We start from the raw sequence: 20,935 nt of genomic DNA, 5'->3' as shown, positions 1-20,935 counted from the left end.
CAGATTCACATAAAGAAACTCAGAGATGCCAACCACAATCTTAGGCCCAGACATCTATCTTAAAAACATGAATTGATGGACACAGAGGAACCAAGAAATTCAGAGCCTAACATCTACTAACTATGGATTAGTAACTCTGTTTTTTAGTATAGTGAACTTCACATCCTTTTTGAAACCAGTCAGGATACCATTGAGCCACAAAGCATGTACTGAAATGGAAAAGGTACAGAAAACACTAGAATGACACTGGTAGAAAAAAGTTTTTGGAGATTTCCCTCATTCTCAGATCTAAAAGGGCTTTCTTTCATCTCTGAAAAATCAAAACACTTTGTATCCTTCCACCTCATTTATATTCTATTTATCTGCACACATACCTTACCTTCCTATTAGATCAGAATTTCTTGGAGGTCAGGAACTTTGTTATGTTTATGTTTCTGTCTCCTTCAATAACCTTTTCCTAACATTCCTCAGTAAATGCTTCTTAAACATTCATTGTTTAATGGATGAAGTAAAAGAGTAAAAGGCATACCAAATATTTATAGCTGCTCTTTTTGTGGTGGCAGAGAATTGGAAATTGAGGGGATGCCCATCAATTGGAGAATGGCCAAACAAGTTGTGATATATGAATGTAATCGAATACTATTGTGCTGTAAGAAATGGATGAGCAGGCAGATTTCAGAAAAACCTGGACTCAAATGAATTGGCAATGAGAAAAGTGAGCAGAACCAAGAGAACATTGTACACAGTAACAACAAAATTGCATGATCAACTTTAATAGAGTTAGCTCTTCTCAGCAATACAATGATCCAAGACAATGCCAAAAGACTCATGATGTAAAATGCTCTCCACATCCAGAAAAAGAACTATGGAGTCAGAATGCAGATTGAAGCATACAATTTTCACTTTTGTTGTTTTTGTTGTGGTTGTTTCTTCTTTCTTGTGCTTTTTTCCCCTTTTGTTCTGATTCTTCTCTCACAACATAACTAATGTGGAAATATGTTTAACATGATAGTAATGTATAATCTATATTAGATTGCTCGCTGCCTTCGGGATGGGGGGAAGTATAGGAGGGAGGAAAAAAATTTGGTACTCAAAATCTTACAAAAATGGATGTTGAAAACTATCTACGTTGGAAATTAGTAATTGAGAAAAAATAAAACACTCTTTTAAAAAATAAACTTCAAAATATTTTTTAAAAGATTAAAAACCAGATTCACTTGGCCAGGAGGGCATATCCGAATCTTGAAATTGAAGTGGTTGTGAGAAAACCCAGGAGATATTATTTTTATATTATAGTGAATTAAAATTGTTTTATGAGCAAGTCACATGACATCTCTGGACCTTAGTCTCTTCACCTGTAAAATTAGAAGATTGGATTCATAGACCTCTAAGTTTCCTTCCAGCTCTAAATTTATGATCCTATGTTCTTATCTAAGCAAGCAAAAAGGGAAGAAAATCACTTCTTGAGGGAATTTAGTGATTTCTGCTCAAGCCTCAACATTATCATATGCCAGGAAAAGCTCTGAGCTCCATATTCTTGGTGGACAGAGAACACCTGGCCATTTAAAACCCTTTTCCCTCAATGGAAGGGGAATGATCCAAGTGTTGATAGGTTATGTTGGAGGACAGAACCATGAAAAACTCCAGGTTAAACAAAGTGGTGAAGTGTATGCAGCTGAAAAGAAAGCTCTTAGCTAACATGATAAAGGCCTGAAGGCACAGTGTCTTTGTGAACAAAGCCTAGCTTTTATCTCTCTTGCAGAAAGATTTCCAACAACTTCACCCAATGTGTTTTTAGTGGTATGGCCACTTTAAATTCCCCATTCATTTCTGTCCTCTTTCTGATGTTTCTGCCTCCTATAAATGGTAATGATAAGTATGATTTCTATATTTCTCTTGAAGTTCACTGTGTTTAAGGTAGCATCCTCTCAGCATGCTTTCAGGAAACACTGCTACTAAGTTCATTCTTTAAAAAAGTCAGAAAGATGGAAAAGGATTCAGGTCATAGTCATATAACCTAGGGAATTCTTCTCATTGATCTTAGAAGTCTTGAGCAATTATGGAATAACGAGAGAGTTAGACAAGACCAGGGTCTAAAGAGTTCAGTAGTGAAAAGTCTCAGTGTTAACATCTGGCCAAGAAGCACCATAAATAAGTGGGGAAATCTATGTGTGACCTGAAATGCCACAAACATGTGTCTGATCATGCCCATGTTTGCATATAAATAGCTAAAATACCCTTCTGAATAATAATTGTAAAAATCTAGCTAACCCACCCATTTTTTTTTCAGGCTGAAGAAAATGTACATTTCAGGAGCATCTATGGTTGTACCATTCAAAGAGATTGTTTTCCTTTTCTCTCTTGTCAAATTGGGATTGTCCTTAAGCACAGATAAAATAAATGGCCTCCTAAATGGTGAGTTTTAATAGGTGCTAGTAACTCACTTTCCATTTCCCAAGAAAATATGTCCCCCAATGGCATGAGGTGTTTCCTGAAAGTCCTTAAGTAGATGTAAGTAGAAATTTATCCCTTTATATTACTGTGTGCTCAAGGAATTTCAAGTTAAATGCCATTAGTTTCTTAACACATTAGGATCTTAGTGGTCATGAACACTTCAAAAGGTACTTAGTGTTGTTTTATTCTGGACAGAGACTGGAGTTAGATCTGAGATTTCACTGATATAAGGAACTCTCAGGTGATATAAGGAAACATCATCAGCTAATTCAGGCCAGCACCTTTTCTGCAATTTGTTGCCATGAGAGAGTTGCCTAGAGTAGGGTTTCTTAAACATTTTTCACTCATGACCCCTCTTCACCCAAGAAATTTTTACACAACCCTAGGTATATAGGTATATCAAACAGATACACATAACCTTTTTGTGTAGCTAAATTTTTTGCAACCCCCATATTCAGTTATGTGACCCCATATGGGGTCTCAACCCACAGTTTAAGAAGCTGTGCCCTAAAACACTTAAAAGTTGAAGTGATTTGCAGAGTATAGCTTGCCTCTATGGGTGAGAGGCAGGACTTATACCCAAGTCTTCCTGCCTTTGAGGTCACCTCTCTATAGTCAATGGCTCACTTTCTCATAGTTTTTCAGATGCTTTCTATTTTGACAGTGACCTTGAAGGAAATGTGATACAGGCAAGTAAAATCTGGTGGTAAGAAAGAATAGAGGGAAAGATGTTGGGCCTAGAGCACTGTCTGGGGAAGGCAAGCCTCTGTGTGATAGTTTTGGGGGAGTATTACTCAGGAAGCTGTAAAGCAGCCTGAGAATGCTGGGTAATGCCCTAAGAAATATTCCAAAATGAAAATAAGAAGATGCCAGTTTCAAATTTTGTCCAAATTTGTACTAACATTGTAAAGGGCACTAAATTAGCAGTTACACGTCCTCTGTTCAAATCTTCTGCTTACTACCTTCAGTTAAATCATTTATATCCCTCTCTAGACTGCATTTTGGTAAAATACGTATATGTAAAATAAGGAGGTAATGCCTTTAGAATTTTTAGTTCTATGACCCTATGAATTTACATCTAGAAAGAATTAACTTTTTACTGAATTACAAAAGGATGGCCACAACAAGAGTGTGGCATAACATACTGCCCTATGAAAAAACAGCTCTTGAAAGAATTGTCACTACAATGTCTTTTGCCCTTCAATTGGATTTCACACAAAAATTGGGACTGTTATCACAAAATAGAGCATTTATGCTATTAGATTATAATTATGCTTTCATTGTTGGAAAATGCGTGAATTTACTACAGCAATTTGGAATTCAAAGACTGTCACATGATAAGTGATTCACATTTCTCCATTCACTAAGCAATTCGAATTAAAATTGTAGCTGGGAGATGTTTAGGCTAAAGGTTGGAGATAAGGGTTAGAAAATAGATGAACTCTTGCCCTTTGAGTCTTAGGGATATGACAGAAACAAGTTACTGATTAGGTAGGGACACTGGAATGCTTTGTCAAAGAAGACTGTGGTAAGTTAGAGTATGGGTTTCTCCAGATGTGCTTAAGAATGTTAGTGATCTGCCTAAATTAGTGACCCCTGGAAATATTGCTATTGATCATATCAGAAATATCTTCTAGTGGCCTTTAATATTCCTACCCCAAACTCATTCATACCAAGTGTGATTCTTTCTTAATTAATGTGTTTGCCTTTCTCCAATATCTACATTCTCTGGTTCCCTTCTGCATTCTTCTTACCCCACTTTCCCCTCTGTTCTTTTTTTCTTCCCTTCTTCCATTTTCTTTCTTGTCATTGGAGATGGTTTCATTCTTTGCATTTCTATCCCCAAGGTCTCATACAGTGCCTGGAACATAGTAGGTACTTGATTGACTAATTAATCACACTGACATATTACAGAACATGCAGGAATTGGTTTTTTTGTTTGTTTTGGGGTTTTTTTTTTTACATATAAGGTATTTTATTTTTTCCGTTACATGTAAAGATAGTTCTCAACTTTTGTTTATACAAGCTTTACAATTTCAGATTTTTCTCCCTCCCTCCTCTCCCTCCCCCCTCCCCTAGACAGCAGGTAATCTGATATAGGTTATATCTATATATCTATATGCATATACATATATATATACACACACATATATATATCCATAATAACATTAATCCTATTTCTGCATTAATCCTGTTATAAGAGAAAAAATCAGGGCAGTAATGCAAAACCTCAAAATAGAAAAAAAAAAAAACAGCACCCAAAACAAAAGAAATAGTATGGTTCAATCAGCATCTATACTCCACAGTTCTTTTTTTTTTTCTTGGATTTGGAGATCCTCTTCTATTATGAGTTCCCTGGAACTCTTCTGTACCATTGCATTGGTGAGAAGAATATAGTCCCTCACAGTAGGTCAACACTCAATGTCGATGATACTGTGTACAATGTTCTTCTGGTTCTGCTCATCTCACTCATCATCAGCTCACGTAAGACCCTCCAGGTTTCTCTGAACTCTTCCTGCTCATCATTTCTTACAGCACAATAGTATTCCATTGTATTCATATACCACAACTTGTCCAGCCATTCCCCAATTGATGGGCACCCCCTCAATTTCCAATTCCTTGCTACCACGTAAAGAGCAGCTATAAATATTTTTGTACATGTGGGTCCCTTTCCCCCTTCCATGATTTCTTTGGGAAAAAGACCTAAAAGTGGGATTGCTGGGTCAAAGGGTATGCACAGCTTTATCGCCCTTTGGGCATAATTCCAAATTGCTCTCCAGAATGGTTGGATCAGTTCACAGCTCCACCAACAATGAATTAGTGTTCCAATTTTCCCACAGCTTCTCCAACATTTATTATCTTCTTTTTTTATCATTTTAGCCAATCTGATAGGTGTCAGGTGGTACTTCAGAGTTGTTTTAATTTGCATCTCTCTAATCATTAGAGATTTAGAGCATTTTTTCATATGGGAATAGATAGCTTTGATTTCTTCATCAGAAAACTGCCTGTTCATATCCTTTGACCATTTCTCAATTGGGGAATGACTTGGATTCTTATAAATTTGATTTAGTTCCCTATATATTTTAGAGATGAGGCCTTTATCAGAAGTACTGGCCTCAAAAATTGTTTCCCAGCTTTCTGCCTCCCTTCTAATTTTGGATGCATTGCTTCTGTTTGTACAGAAATTTTTTAATTTAATATAATCAAAATCATCCATTTTGCATTTTATAATATACTCTGTCTCTTGTTTGGTCAAAAACTGTTTTCCTTTCCAAAGATCTGATAGGTAGACTATTCCTTTCTCTCCTAATTTACCTATGGTATCACCTCTTATGTCTAAATCATGGATCCATTTTGACCTTATTTTAGTATAAGGTGTAAGATGTTGGTCTATGCCTAATTTCTGCCATACTATCTTCCAGTTTTCCCAGCAGTTTTTGTCAAATACTGAGTTCCTATCCCAGAAGCTGGAGTCTTTGGGTTTATCAAACACTACATTACTAGTGTCATTTACTACTGCATTTCCTGAGCCTAGCCTATTCCATTGATCTACCACTCTATTTTTTAGCCAGTACCAGATAGTTTTGATGACTGCCGCTTTATAGTAAAGCTCCAGGTTTGGTATCGCTAATCCACCTTCCTGTGAATTTTTTTTCATTATTTCCCTGGATATTCTTGATTTTTTGTTTTTCCAGATGAATTTTGTTATTATTTTTTCTAGCTCTATGAGGTAACTTATTACAGATATCATGCCCATTTTATAGCCAAGACAACATAGCTTCAGAGAAGCTGTGACTAGGTCACAGTCTCACATTTGCTGTGTTTTAGAGGAAGGAATCAAACCAGTCTTTCTTTACTCCAAGCATACCTCTTCCCCCTACAATACACAGTAAGGTAAACAGAGATCACTGCCAAGCTGAGTGACTGATAGACATCCCATCTCGTCAATAGGTCCCATGATGTTCTAAACCTGGTGGTAAGGGTGGGTGTTGTTATTATTTCTTTCCTAAATCCATTGTATGAAATCATAACCAACTATTGTAACTTCATTAATTCACCACAAACTAATGCTTTGAAGACTTTATTGATTCTGTGTTAGTCTTGGATCATATATTATATCAATCATATGCTAATGCCTTACTTTGGGTGACATTATAGGGGCCATTCTAACCTCTATCCTCAGAGGTAACAGAGTCCCAATATTAGCTTTTAATATTTCATTGTGATGATGTCAAATCATTTGCAATCTGTGTCATAAATGTGTACACTATTTGAAGAGAATGGAATTTTCTGCCCAAGATGACAAATGTGAGATGGAAAAGAGAAGACCTTGTTTTTCCAGAAAATGCGAAGGATATAAAGTGCACATTTAGCATAGCATGTACTTTGCAGAGAGTGAAACTTGGCAGAAAGTTGAATCCCATGTGACAAGCATACCTGTGAAATCAATGTTTCTATGTGGTTATATAATATGTTCACAGACACTCAGGCTTAGCACAGTTTCCCAATTACAGTTTTCAAAGTTCTTCAGCAGTTAAGGTTGTGAACCCTTTAATGGGAGGGATGGGTATAAGAGTAAGGAAAAACTCCAAGATTTAATGACTTGTTCTAGAGCAGAGTGAAGACCTATGAAAATTATCATACCCGTCACACTCCATATAGCTTTCAGGGATAGAATCCTAGGGAGGGCAGGCAATTCCAAGATGGCATTCAGTCAATCTTTAGGCTACTTAATGTTTTTAATAGCAAAAGACTCTGATAACACACTAATATATTATCACTAATTATTATTATTTATTTTGTAACTCCAATTCCAAAGCTAATTGGTATGGAATTCTCTCCTCATTGCTGGAGATCAATTCCCTGCACCTTTGTGAAAGGCAAAGCAGAGTTGGTGAGTGTGGAAGAAAGAAGAACTTTACTATTCCCTTCATGCTTAGAGTCACTTCAGGCCCTGCAATTGTTCCTGGAACCTCTGGTGTTCCTAGGGAGAAAGTGAAAGAGGCTATCCCCATTTGAAATTACTGAAGACAAAGACTCTGGGAAGGCATGAGAGGATCCAGCAGTCTCCATCATGTCTTCCTAGAGTCTTTTCTTTCAACAACCTGAAGTGGGGTTGGCCTCATTGATCGTCTCTGAAAAGAAAAAGCTAGAAACTCATAGAGCAACTTCAAGGCCCACAGAGACTCAAAAAAAGCTGAAAGAAGAATAAAGTGGTTTCCTCTTTTGCTTTTGCCAACTCTGCTCAGCCCCTTACACAGGAGCAGGACATTCATCTCCACCAATGAGGTGAGAGTCCTATACCTATGGGTTTTAGGTCTGGGATTACAATATTCTCTTCACATAGCACCTGAAGGTATATGTAATTACCCACCCACCACCACATTCATAAGGTGCCCCTGTCAGGAAGCTGCCACATGTTTAAGGGTAAATTAAAAATTTGAGTCTGCTTGCACTCAAAATAATAGCTCTTAAGCCCCATTGATGTTTTTTACCTTTAACATACACATCCAAGTATGGCCCCAATGGGCATGATTCTGGGAAGGTTCTCTGCTTTCAGCTTAAGTCCTTGAATATAGTGCTATGTTTTCCTCTTGAGAAGATTGAACTCTAGACGCTCATCTCTTTTAGAAAAGCAACAACATTTGCCTCAGCCATAGAACCAACTATAAACCTTCCCTAGGGGCAAAAATATAAAAAGCAAGAACCCCTAATTGCTTTTTAATATAAATGCAGGGAGCCTTAACCTTGTTTTTGTGCTATGATCCCTTTGGCAGTCTGGGAAGCCTATGGATTCCTTCCTATAATAATGTTAAAACACATAAAATAAAATACCCAGGCTTACAAAGGGAGCCAATTATATTGAAATACAGTTATCAAGATATTAAAAAGCAAATTCAGAGTCCCCCTGAAATCTATCCACAGGACCCAGGTTAAACACCCCTGCCATAAGGAGTCACCTGCACCAGGTCTCTCATCTCCAACTGAAGGTTTTGCCTAAGGCACCAAGCTCTTTAGAACTGAAAGCAAAAATTCTTCTAGCTAAATAGCTAGTACCCTTAGGCACAAATCTGTCTTTTGTACTACTGTAAGCTTCCTGGTCCCTAGGCTTGGGCCTCTCAGAGATCTCACTCTATCTTTCTTCCCTTTGCCTCTCAGTTTTAATGTCTCAAGGCTAGATTATACATAGTCATCTAACAGGTCGTAGTCACTTGCTGGACACTGCCAAGAGCCCTTCTATCTCACCACCCCCATCCACCCCCACCCCCGGTTTCTTCACTGCAAAGCCCCTTTCCATTTTTTAAAAAATATATATCTACAAACAGGTAAAGGGTAAAAAGTATAGAGACAAAATGAAGCTGAGGAGGCAAGATACCTGTATTTCCTTGCTACCCAACCTGGCCACATTTCTGACTCTTTGTATGTAAGAACAGCCTTCCAAAAAAAAAAATAAAAACACCCTTCAAAACCTCTGGGTTACCCTAAAGTCCCACTAACATTTTCCATCATTTCATCGTGCCAGCCCCAGATTCTTGAAGGGAAGACCAGCAGAAAAGGGTGGAAGGACTTCAAGTGTGGATCTAAAAAAGAGAGGGGGTTTTATGAAATCTGAAGAGAAATCACCAGAAGGGTGAGGAATTTGGAGGGATCAGTCAGCGACTCATGAAGCTGGGTTGGGATCTATTTCAGTGAAGGCCAGATCTACACTGCCAGTGAAATCTGCAGCTCCTTTGAAGCATCAAATTAATATCTTCACTATATATGAGATGACAAGAAAAAGAGGGGGAAATCATTATTTACCAACATGTTTCATAATTCATGAATGAATAAGATTAAAAAAATTAAATTAAGTTATTTAAAATAAAGCCAACCTTCTTTCAGCTACCTATTCCCTTCCTTCAAGTGCTGCCTGTGAAATGAATATGCTGTATGTATACATATATACACATGCAAGTATACAGAATGCATCTATATACATAGGTGCATATATGAATACACATATGTGCATATTCAATTTTTCTTGGGATACTGATTTTTTAAAGTTATAACCAGGGCAAATGAATAGTTTGAACAGCTCCCAAAAATGACATTCTGGTTTATCAAAGATGATTTTCAAGGATTTTCCCCATTCATTTTATTCCCCCAGTTCACCCCAAAAGCCTTTTATTTAGTTTCCCACCATAAGAAACATTAAGTTCCATATATTTTGGTGAAACTTGTCCTGGGAACAGTAGGGACAGAGGGTAGCATCTCATTATGTCTGCTCTGTTGGCAAAGTTTCTGGGGATTCCTTATTTTAAATGTAATTGTTTCTAAGTACTCAGGTAATAGTTAGCATCTGCTGCTGTTTTAAAAAGCATATTGTTAACATTTGCTCTAGTAAATTTCTTAAATGGCACCATCGATTTTGCTTTAGTCAAAGGTCAAGGTTGGGAACTGCAATATTAATGGAAGACCAGCCATTAGACTCAGTTTGAATTAGAGGAAGTAAATTTCTAATGAGCCACAATTACAGACATAGGCATTAAGGTCTTAACTCGGATCCCTCTGGATTATAAAGGTGTTAAATGATTTCCTTTCTGTGCTATCCTAATATTTCAAATTCCATAGTAACATTGCTGTCAAGATCTATTTGACATTCTGTATCACTTTCTCAAACAACAGCCTGTCTCTTCTGCTGACAGAGAGCATGCTTTGAATGAAAGTTCATTAGTCTATTGAAACATTTCAGTTAATTGCTAAGCTAGTACCCAGAATTGTCAAGTTCATATTTCCATCTGTGCACAAGCACAGTAATAAAGAATTTTTTTGGACAGGTTAATTTGCCTAAAATACCATGTAGTCAATCAGAGTAACAAAGTTGTTGATGGAGGCATCTGTCAAACTGTAGCTTTCATCATTGCTGTCCCTCTCCGCAAGACTAACATCTCTGGCTTCCACGAGTTGGCAGAAATACAGCAAACAATAACAGCAGCTGCACTAGGATAATGTTATTCCAGTGCTAAACACCAAACAGCTGGGGATTGCACTGGTAAGAATGGTTTATAGTACAGGGTCCTTTATGGAAATAAAATGGAGTCATTGAGATATAGGATGGTTTTAATATTTAATTTGGATTGTTAATATTATTTACATTTGTTAATTTTATATTTCATTTAATTTGCCACTAGCTAAAACCCTCTTTGAAATGATGCGTGTACGCATGTTCCTGTTTGAAGCTCCCTAATTCACATAGGTGTTTAATTTAAAAATAAAAATAGATTAAATATATAAACTATAATTATTAAAGTGGGCTCATCATAAAAGCTTTGCTTTTCTAGCCACATTTTAAAGCTGGTGTGTTATATTCCACTGTATGTCATCAAATAGATCTTTTGACAATTAGATCTATCTTTCTGGGACAAATATCTTATCAAGAGCAGACTTTATGGAAACCGAAAGGGGTTTTTTTGTTTTAATTTAACGAGTTTTATTTTATTTTCAGTTCCAAATTCTCACTCTTTCTGTACCTTCCTCCACACATAGAAAAGGCAAGAATTATTGTATCCATTACATATATGAAATCATGCAAAACATTTTTCCATGTTAGTCATAGAAACCCTAGTTTTAGGGTTTTATTGTATGCCAAATATGTATCAGGTTATGAATAAGGACATAGAGGTAGTTTTAATGTAATATATAACCTCCATAATTACAAAGTACAGAGATATTGGAAAGTCATAGCCATAGTACTGTTCTAGGTACATTTAGCTTTCTGATGCATTCTCTTGACCATGGGTCCTTGAATGTATGAATGACTTCAGACATTGCTACTTCCACCATTCCTTCCCCTGAGATCTTGATGGAGATACCCTGGGATCCTGAACCCAAAAGCCTTAGGAAGGCCAATGTCCTCCAGACCACTTGTCCTGCTTGCAACTCAGGCCCTGGAGTCATCACTGAGGAGAAAAATCACTGTGGAGAAGGGGTTCCCCTTCCTCACCAACACCCACTGAGCAACTCCCCTGCCAGGCTGGTAAGCCCAGACGCCCTGGAAGTGAAAGCCTCCCTGGAAGTGAAAGCCTCCCCTTCGACCACCACTTGTTCTGCTTCCACTCTAGTCTACTTGGTCATCATTCTCGGAAGCACCCCTTGTGGAGGTACCACCTGGCAACTGTTTCTGCAGGTGCTGAATCCAGAGCTACTAAAAACCCAGGAAAGAACTTGCCATCAAAGGCCTTGGTATTATCATATGGTCCACCATGAAAAACTGATATGCTTATATAATTGAACATGACATTAAAGAAGACATTACCATCTGCTTTGCAACTGAACTCTAAGGACAGAGGTACTTTCCATCTTGTCTTTGAGCTGAAATCTTTTATACACATTGTTTTCCCCATTAAAATGTCGGTTCCTTGAGAAAAGGTCTATCTTAATATTCTATTTGTACCCCAATTCTTAGCATAGTGCTTAGTACTTAATAGTAATAAATAAATAAAATTCTTTTCATGCATTCATTCATTCTCAAGGATTGTTTCTAGATTTACATGTATCCAAAAAAAGATAATTTCTGCTTTTCCACTAAGACATTAAGAAGTATGTAAATAACACCAATGTTTCAGGTATATTCAAGAGAAGTGGATTTTGACATGCTGAGTGTTAATAGTAGTTTACCACCATAATACCCTACTTAGAGAACATACAGGAAACTTGGCATAGAGGATAGAGTGATGGACAGTCAGGTAAACTTAAGTATGGATCCTGCCTCAGATACTTACTAGCTTTGTGACCCTGGACAAGTCACTTAATTTTTCTTAGCCTCAATATCCTTACTTTTTAAATGTGCTTAAAGTTCTCATGAGGATTTTGGAACTTGTAAATCCTGTTGTGAACCTTAGAGTGTATATAAATGTTAATTAACTATTATTTTTGTTGATATTATTATAGATGATAATAAAGCAACTCTGTGGTCTCTTCAGAATTGAAGAAACAATGTAATCGTGAATCTACAAATCTGTACTAATGTCCACTGTGCCATCTAACTGCCCATTTACTTTAATGGATCACATTTTTTCTAATGTGGGAGTATTCTTTCTACCAACATAGGCAATGCAGTTGATAAAGACACTACTTTGCTGTATTCTATAGAATGTGACTCATCATTATTTACTTTGTTATTGCTGTTGTTTTGTCATTTTTCAGTCATATAAGATGCTGTGACCCAATTTGGGATTTTCTTGGGATAGATACTGGACTGGTTTGTTATTTCCTTCTCCAACTCACTTTACATATGAGGAAACTGAGGCAAACAGGGTTAAGTGACTTGCCCAGGTTTGGCAGATATTAAGGGTCTGAGGCCAAATTTTAATTCAGAAATATCAGTCTTTCTGACTGTAGCCTTAGCACTCGATCCATTTCACAACCTAGCTGCCCATTTGCTTTGATGAATCCACAGTATTTTTAATGTGAGAATATTCTTTCTACATACATAGACTTCAATGACTCTACATTTTTCTCATCCCATACAAGTCACCCTCATTTTCCTTGAAATTATTTATAAAAGATTGCATCCAATGAGCTAGAAGACACATACTTGTTCATTGAATATCTTAGGAGTTCAAGTGTAATATTTAAACTGTTTCTCTCTCATTCTTAGCAAATTACTAGCTTACTTCTTTTTCCATTCATTTATTCATTTGGTTTAAACCTGTGGTTTTTTTTTTTTCTGCATAGGGTGTCTGGTAAGGAAATTCTCTCTACAAAACCATATTTGCAACTTTTTTGTACATTATAGTATTGCCTGAAGACATTGATGGGTCGTGATTTAGAAAGGTTCACACAACCAGTATATGTCAGAAGTGGTACTGGATCCCAGGTCTTTGTGACTCTGAGGCCAAAGCTTTATCCACTATGATACATTGTTTTTATTTCTAGGCATATATAGCCTCAAAACATTTTTATGCCACGACTTACATATAGATTGTCATTGGTGACATAGTATAGCCTAGTTATACCTACTGTGTTATCTCTTGGTTTATTTTTATTTTTTGTTCTTCTGTTTCAGTTTCCTCATCTATGTAGTAGAGATAATAATAGCACCTATCTCCCAGGGCTGTTCTGAGGATCGAATGAGATAATAATTGTAAAGTACTTAGCACAGTTTTTGGTACATAGCAAGATCTATATAACTGTTTGCTATAGTGATGGTGATGATGATAATAGTAATTAATAATGGTGTCGGTGATGATGATTATTGATGGTGATGATTCAAAAGTGTTCCATGGTTTGGCATCAGTAAGATAATATTGTTGTTAAAGAAACAATTCTTTTAGTGGAATTTTGAGGTCACTGAAAGCTTTGCTATTTCCAAAACACGATGCAGCCCAATATCAATACCTGACCCAACTCTTTATCCATTTGCAGTGCTTTTTCATAATGTATAAACTAATCAACTACCCATCCAGTTAACTTTCATTCTTTAGATAATATATTTTTTATCTATTTTGTTTTTCCAGTGTGGGAGAACTGGGGGCCTATTCTGACAGGTGTAATTGAATTAGTTTCTTACCTCTGATGATACAGGCAGGAAGAGACTAAACATCTATTGTTCCAGAGAAGAGACAGGGAAGAATGTGGAGGGGGACTATGCAGAAGAAGGGGCCATGAGTAGGGCAGAGACATTTTGCTAGACTGGGAAAGACTAAGAAAAGAACAAAGGTGGTTCTTCCCACTACCCCCATTGCCAGACTATATCATCTGCAAATAGGAGCATGTGGAGAGAAACTTCTAATCAATAGGAAATCCATCTTTTCTCTGGAGGTTATTCAGGTTATTTTCCATGGCACGTAAATATTTTGTGCAAACATAAATCTTTTTAAAACCTTGCTTAATGTCACCAACTCAATGAACAACATAAGCTCTATAGTCACATCCATCACAGGCTCATATGATTTTAATAAATGCATTCTCATTCTCTTGGGCTTTTGCCCAAAGAGAGTATTCAGGCTTATACTTTGTATTATTATATAATAAGACCATCATGGAAAAGGCCATCTAATAAACACCCCCTTCCCATTTTATAGATGAGGAATCTGAGTCCCAGAGAAATTAATTGCTTTATTCAAGGTCACACAAGTAGTAACAGCCAGGATTTGAGCCCAGGTCCTTTTGACTCCAAATCTAGCACATTTTGTCAATATCAATAAATAGTGGGATCTTATATTCGATATAATTTTCAGCTAGTTGATTTATCAAAAAGATACCCACTGTAGAAAATCAGCTATGAAAATGTGTTTCCTCCTTTCCCCTGTTTTCACTGAGAATGTCTTTGATGCATGTATAGGCCATTTTCATAATGATTTTTATAGAGATGAGAAAGCAAGCTCCCATTAAAATCCCACTCATGTGCCACATCATAGCAGGAAGTTGATGCAAAATTCTCAGAGACCACTTGCACAGCAGACTTTCTGGAATGACCTACCAATACTTCAGAGGATATTTGATGAAATTTGGAGATGCAGATCCTATCATATCAGATTCCTATGAAAAAGTGTGTTTCTCATAAGTGAAGCCAAGTGTATTAATGCTTTTCTTCTCCTCTCCAAGGACAATGTGTAAGCCAACTGTTTGGTTAACTATTGCTTCTTTACATCTTCTAATTCCATTCATAGAAAGTATGTCAAATCAGTTCAATTATTGTTGGCTAGAGTACACAGATTATAAGTACCAACAGCAACATTAATGTTTTGTAGATGATCTAAAAATTTAGTGTGCCTCTTAAAGGGACTGTCTGGCCCTTTGTCAGCTCTTCTCTCCCTGTAGAAGTTGAGGAAACTTACACAGGACTCATTTTGAATTGTTGTTTGCCTCAAAGGTTGCCATAGCCATTGAAATAAAAATGATCACCTGCATCAGCCCTGGAGTCAAAAAGACCTGAGTTCAGACCTGGCCTCAGACACTTACAGGGTGTGTGACCCAGGGCAAGTCATTTAACCCCAATTGCCTCCAGAAACAACAACAACAAAGATCAATTCTGAGGCATCTTTTCACTGAACTGAGCTGATCTTTAGACTAAGTGCCCTGGTCTTTTGGCCTAAATTGTTTTTGCAACTTGACAGGACCTAGCAGGGCCTTTTTCTCCTCTGGCATATAGACTTTAAGGACCTACTGAGGAAGTATTGTTTTATGGCGAGAGTGCTGGACTTAGAGTCAAGAAGACCCAGGCTCAAATCCCTGCTAAATCACTAGCCATGTGACTCTGAGTAAGTCACAACTTCTCTGTCTCAGTTTCCTAATATGTAAAGTGAGGTTGGACTTGATGGTCCCTAAATTCCCTTCCATCTCTAAATTTATAATCCTCTGATCTAAATTAATTCTAAATTGCATCAGAAGGATCAGCTTCAGTTATCCAAAAGCTGTTTTTTAACTTTTATAGAGTACCTCATTCCCTGATAATACTGAGTAAATGAAGTAAAGTATAGTAATATGTGTTGTATTGCTAGTCTTGAAATAAAGATGTAGCCAAAGAGAAGATGATGATTCTTTAATGAGATCCAGAGGTTAATTGAACATTGTAGAACACGGACAGATTTATGATGAGCTGGACTTAAGCACACAATGGCCCTCTTTATCTCTTGCCATTGCCTGTTTTGTACTGGAGTGTTTTGAACATCTTTTTGTAAAGAAGTTGCTTTCCTACTCTATCTACTGATTGCCTCCTCCAACCCTCCCCCAGTCCCAATTTAAATGCTTTTAGTCTCCAGTTTGGAGGAGATACAGAGGGTACTGATTTCCATTCGGTCTTTTTTTCTACGGATTATGCTTTTCATCAAAGCTTTTAGAAATGCCATTACAATGGAAACAATTTCAAGTAGTATAAATGGAACACCTAAAAAGCATAATTGCATAGTTAATTAAACCATATAAAGAGATACCGATAAACTAATTGAAAGCTATATCCAATGGGAATGTTGTTGTCTCCTCTATATGTCAGAAACATTTACCCAATGTACGTCACTGATGTTCTTTGGAAAGGTACTGATTACTCCATGTAGCCCTAGGGACAGTCATTAGCCAAACGTTATTTTAGACAATCATTTGTTGTAATAAAGGGATCTGTTGTTTTAGAGTTTGTTGTTGTTGTTGTTGTTTGTCCTTCTTGCTTAAAGAAGACCAAAATGATATCACTGGGTAATATCTTTTGACTTGTGTATAAATTGGATTTAAGTGAGGCAGAGCTGAATGAAGTTGTTATCCTCATTCTCTCTTCCAAACTCATCAGAGTCCAGTGGCAAGACAATAGTCAAGATGACTGGTGATGGATCTGGATGCACTGGATGACCTTGATATATTTGGTGACTTACCAAGTTCTAAGTGCTCCATAGCACCTGCTTCTACCCATTGAAACAAATTGTTCATATCTGCCTATTCTGCCAGGGATGTCTGTACTTGCTTGGAGTAGACACATCCCTCACTCTTTATAGTTTTGAGGCCTATTGGTTGCCCTCAACCCAGTTTAGTCCATCTGCTGAGATGGTTTTAACAAGGGTGTGGCCACTGTGCATGCTATAGGGTCTTGAAGCTAGAGAGGAGAGCTGGATGGCAGGTGGACACCAAAGTTGGATAAGCAGCCCTCATACCAGAGGTATGAGTCCTCCTTGAACACCCCATACACTCACTCATTTTTTCAGTCATATCCTACTTTTCTTTACCCCTTTTGGGGTTTTCTTAGCAAAGATACTGGAGTGGTTTGCCAATTCCTTCCCCAGTTCGTTTTACAGATGAGGAAACTGAGACAAAGAGGGTTAAATGACTTGCCAAGAGTCATATAGCTAGTAAGTGTCTGAGGTCAGATTTGAACTCAGGAAGAGGAGTCTTCCTGACTCCAGACCTGCCACTCTATCCACTGTGCCATGTAGATGTCCCTGAGAATATAATACTTTTAAGGTTTTCTTTGACCATCAACCTACATTGTAGTAATAGTTGAGGAGGAAACAAGGGATTGGTAGACCTGTGCCAATCAGTTAGTCAACAAGCATTGTACCAGAAACATCATTGTGCTTACACTGAGAATAAAATACAAGCAAAAAGAAAGATAGCTTCTACCCTCAAGGAGCTTGCATTCTAATGGGAGAAAACAACACATAAAATAAGAGAAGGGGGAAGGGGTAAGGTAAGTACCTTTTGGGGCCATAACCAAGTAGTCCAGATTGCATGCAGGTGAGAAATGAAGTGAAGAGAAGATTGGTCTGGGCACCCTTCTTAAATGCAATTTCTAAGAGGAACCACTTTATGGTGGGAAGGAGACCTACATAAGCAGAGGGTACTTCCTGACATGTGAATTATAGAGCTTAAGTGATCCTCTAGGAGGAAGAGATTTGGGGGGCATGGTAGAGAAGATAGATTGCAGCCTATGGAGAAATGAAGAGGGAAATAAAAGCAGTCCAGAGATAAAACTGATGCAAGATACATTAGAAGTAATATGAAAAGGTAAGAACATAGATTAGGCATTGGAAAGGGACCATCATACAGAAAGTCTCATCCCTCACATATTTCTTTGGTATTTCCATATATCTATAATCTCTCCAATTTAAATATGGTACAGCAGAAAATGATGGCTGTGAAGATGGAAGACCTGAATTCAAATCCTCTCTCTACTACTTGATCCTTGAGTGACCTTGAACAATTCATTTCATGTCTTTGGGTTTCAGTTTCCTCATCTATAAAATGAGGGTGTTGAATTAGATGACTCTCAAGGGGCTTCTCAACTCTAAATCTTTTTGTGATCTATAACCTCTGGAAGTCATGGCCATGCCCTCCTGTAAATCCTCCTTAGTGAGCACACCCAAAATGCCAGAAACATTCTATTAAAAGGTGGCTTGGGGGCAGCTAGGTGGCTCAGTGGATAAAGCACTGGCCCTGCATTCCTGGGTTCAGGTGGACCTGAGTTTAAATCCAGCTGAAGATACTTGACACTTACTAGCTGTGTGATGCTGAGCAAGTCACTTAACCCTCATTGCCCCACCAAAAAACAAAACAAAACAAAACAAAAAAAAGGTGACTTGGTAGCAGTGGCTAGAATGCTGAACTGGAAGTCAAAAAGAACAGAGTTGGAATTCACCTGCAGACACTTTCTACATTTGTGACTGAGCATCTTAAGCTCCCTACACCTCAGTTTCCACACCTCTAAATGGAATAATACCTTATGAGGTTCCTGTATGAATCAGGAAATGTAAAGTGTTTTATAGAACTCAAAGTGCTATATAAATACTAGCTGTTTTATTATTAGATCTCTTGGCATTGCTCAGATGCTAATCAGTGATCACTCCCTCTTGCTACACGGCCAGCCCATCTTTGTTTTTCAGTAATTTATCACTTTGATAACACCCTTTATACCAATCTCTTTCAAAATTCTTCTTTGGCAATATGTTGCAGTCTATTTGTGACCACAATGTGTTTCTCCGTGGCCCTTCAGGAAATATTCAACTTTAACTCTTAGCAAACTGGTATTTCAAGAGTAACAGACATACAATTCAACCAGACACCCCACAACAAAGCCAAAAAAATGTTGAAAAGGATAGATACTCAATAGCAGGGTGAAGAGGGAGAATTGGCAGTATTAACTTTGTCAGACAAAGAAAGAGACAAGAAGATTAAGTTATTGATGGTTATACTTGGGTTGAAAAAGCAGGGAAGTCAGAAAGAAATTGTCCTGAGATTTAGAGAACATGTTCATAGAAGAGATGAGTGGCAATAGCCTTGAGCAGGTGTGAGAGAGTGAGTGGTGATGAGCAATCTTGTGCTGTAGAGAAATAAAAGTAGATATAGAAACAGCCCCCATTTTAGACTGTGGATAGAGCCTTAGATACATTCAGAAACTCCATGCCAGTATTCACCTAAGTTTGGTTACTTTCTGTAACAGGTAAGATTGAAAATGGTTTAGGATGCAATATATTCTGTTGAGTCCATTTGGGACTATATATAAATGCAGAGAAAGAAAAAAAAAAGATTCCACTTAAAGAAAGAACCGCATTGCTGTCAAATGAGGTCACATCAAAGATAACAAGTAAGCACTTCATCAGCTTGAATTCTTGTAACAGGGGAGGGATAGCTGTGTTGGATAGGAATATTTCTGAGATCGGGTCAATAGGTCTGGAAGTAGAATATTATTTTAATTGAAGGCTTGGTGAGAGGGCTCAGGTGGCCTAAGTTGATATCGTGGCATCTGACTTAGTTTCTGAGCTGTAGGGCTAGATTTCCTCCTAGAAACCAGTGTAGTAGACTTTAGAATAGGGAATAGCATTAATGGGATCCATAAGGAGTCCCAGCTAAGAGAATTACAATAGGAGAATAGCAAATTTAAGAGATACTCAGAGCCTCACTAAGGGCTTTTGTAATATATCTAAAATTCCAAGAGCTGTGTAAATCTGGATATGAGATCACCTTAATTGATCATTTGAGGAAGGTAGCAATTTTTTAATAAAGTGAATGTGTTTTTCTCCAAGTGCATTTCATTAATTGATTCAACAAATATTTATTTAAAAGTTTTATTCCATCATCAAAAATCACTTGACAGTTGATGAACTAATTTGATACCTATTAAGGAATTGAATTGGAGGACTGGATTCCATACTTTTCAGTCATCTTTGTGACACAGTTTAGTTTCTAAAAAGCTTATGTGGGGGCAGCTAAGTGGTGCAGTGGATAGATTACCGACCCTGGAGTCAGGAGGACCTGAGTTCAAATCCAGCCTCAGACACTTGACACTTACTAGCTGTGTGACCCTGGGCAAGTCACTTAACCCCTATTGCCCCACCAAAAAAAAAAAAAAAAAGCTTATGTGGGAAGCAGAGGAAAAATACCCAGATAGCTTAAGAGCAGAATTGATGAGCATCTGCCTACTATGGGAACCACATACCAGCAGATCACAGAACACCAATCTGAAAGCAATGAATATGACATAACCATATTAAAGAGGAAAGAGTAGATTTCTTTTAGAAACACAGACTACTAATTAGTAAGGAGCACACAAATTCAGGTGCTTACCCTCTCTATATTTCTACAGTCAAAGAACAGAGAAACAGCTAGTGGACAATAGATAATAATCTGGCCTTAGAATCAAAAAGGCTTGAGATCAGACCTGTCAAGCCCCACCTCTGACTGTGTGACCACTGAGCAAATGATTTAACCTCCCAGGACCACCAGGTAACACTCTTGTACTATAAATTCCAGAACAGGTACATTGAAGTAGGGAGTTCCTTTACTGGGAATGAAAAGAAGGAAGGAAGGAAGGACCTGAGAGTGAACAAGAAAACTATTATGTTATTATCACCATATGAAAAGATGAATTGGACTCGACTCTATGGAACTTAGAGTTTAGGTTAGATAATTAATTAACTATAAGTCAGTTTTAAATCAAGGTTTGAGATCAGTCATGAGTATTTGCAGACTGTCCCAATGCTGCTCCTAAATCTATATGAACTGCACTTATTCTTTAGGG

General features: G+C 37.5%; 1 protein-coding gene and 1 long non-coding RNA gene across 3 annotated transcripts in view; one reads left to right on the top strand and one right to left on the bottom strand.

The window, feature by feature from the left end:
• The window catches only part of CDH4 (cadherin 4), a 1,225,586-nt gene that overhangs the window by 538,963 nt on the left and 665,688 nt on the right, over positions 1-20,935 (top strand). Inside the window, exon 2 of one of the 2 annotated variants that reach the window (XM_043984729.1) lies at positions 2,291-2,415. The exons of the other annotated variant lie outside the window; for it this stretch is intronic. Coding sequence (XP_043840664.1) covers positions 2,301-2,415 — 115 coding nt within the window. The 5' untranslated portion in view covers positions 2,291-2,300. The remainder of the gene's footprint in view (positions 1-2,290; positions 2,416-20,935) is intronic. 2 annotated transcript variants of the gene reach the window in all.
• Positions 1-20,935, bottom strand: part of LOC122741351 — a 144,923-nt gene that overhangs the window by 17,773 nt on the left and 106,215 nt on the right. The window lies entirely within an intron of this gene.

This window comes from Dromiciops gliroides, chromosome 2 (genome assembly GCF_019393635.1).
Source record: "Dromiciops gliroides isolate mDroGli1 chromosome 2, mDroGli1.pri, whole genome shotgun sequence".
NCBI classification, from domain to species: domain Eukaryota; kingdom Metazoa; phylum Chordata; class Mammalia; order Microbiotheria; family Microbiotheriidae; genus Dromiciops; species Dromiciops gliroides.
Note: the sequence above shows the minus strand (reverse complement) of the source record. Positions and strands in the feature narration are given on the sequence as shown.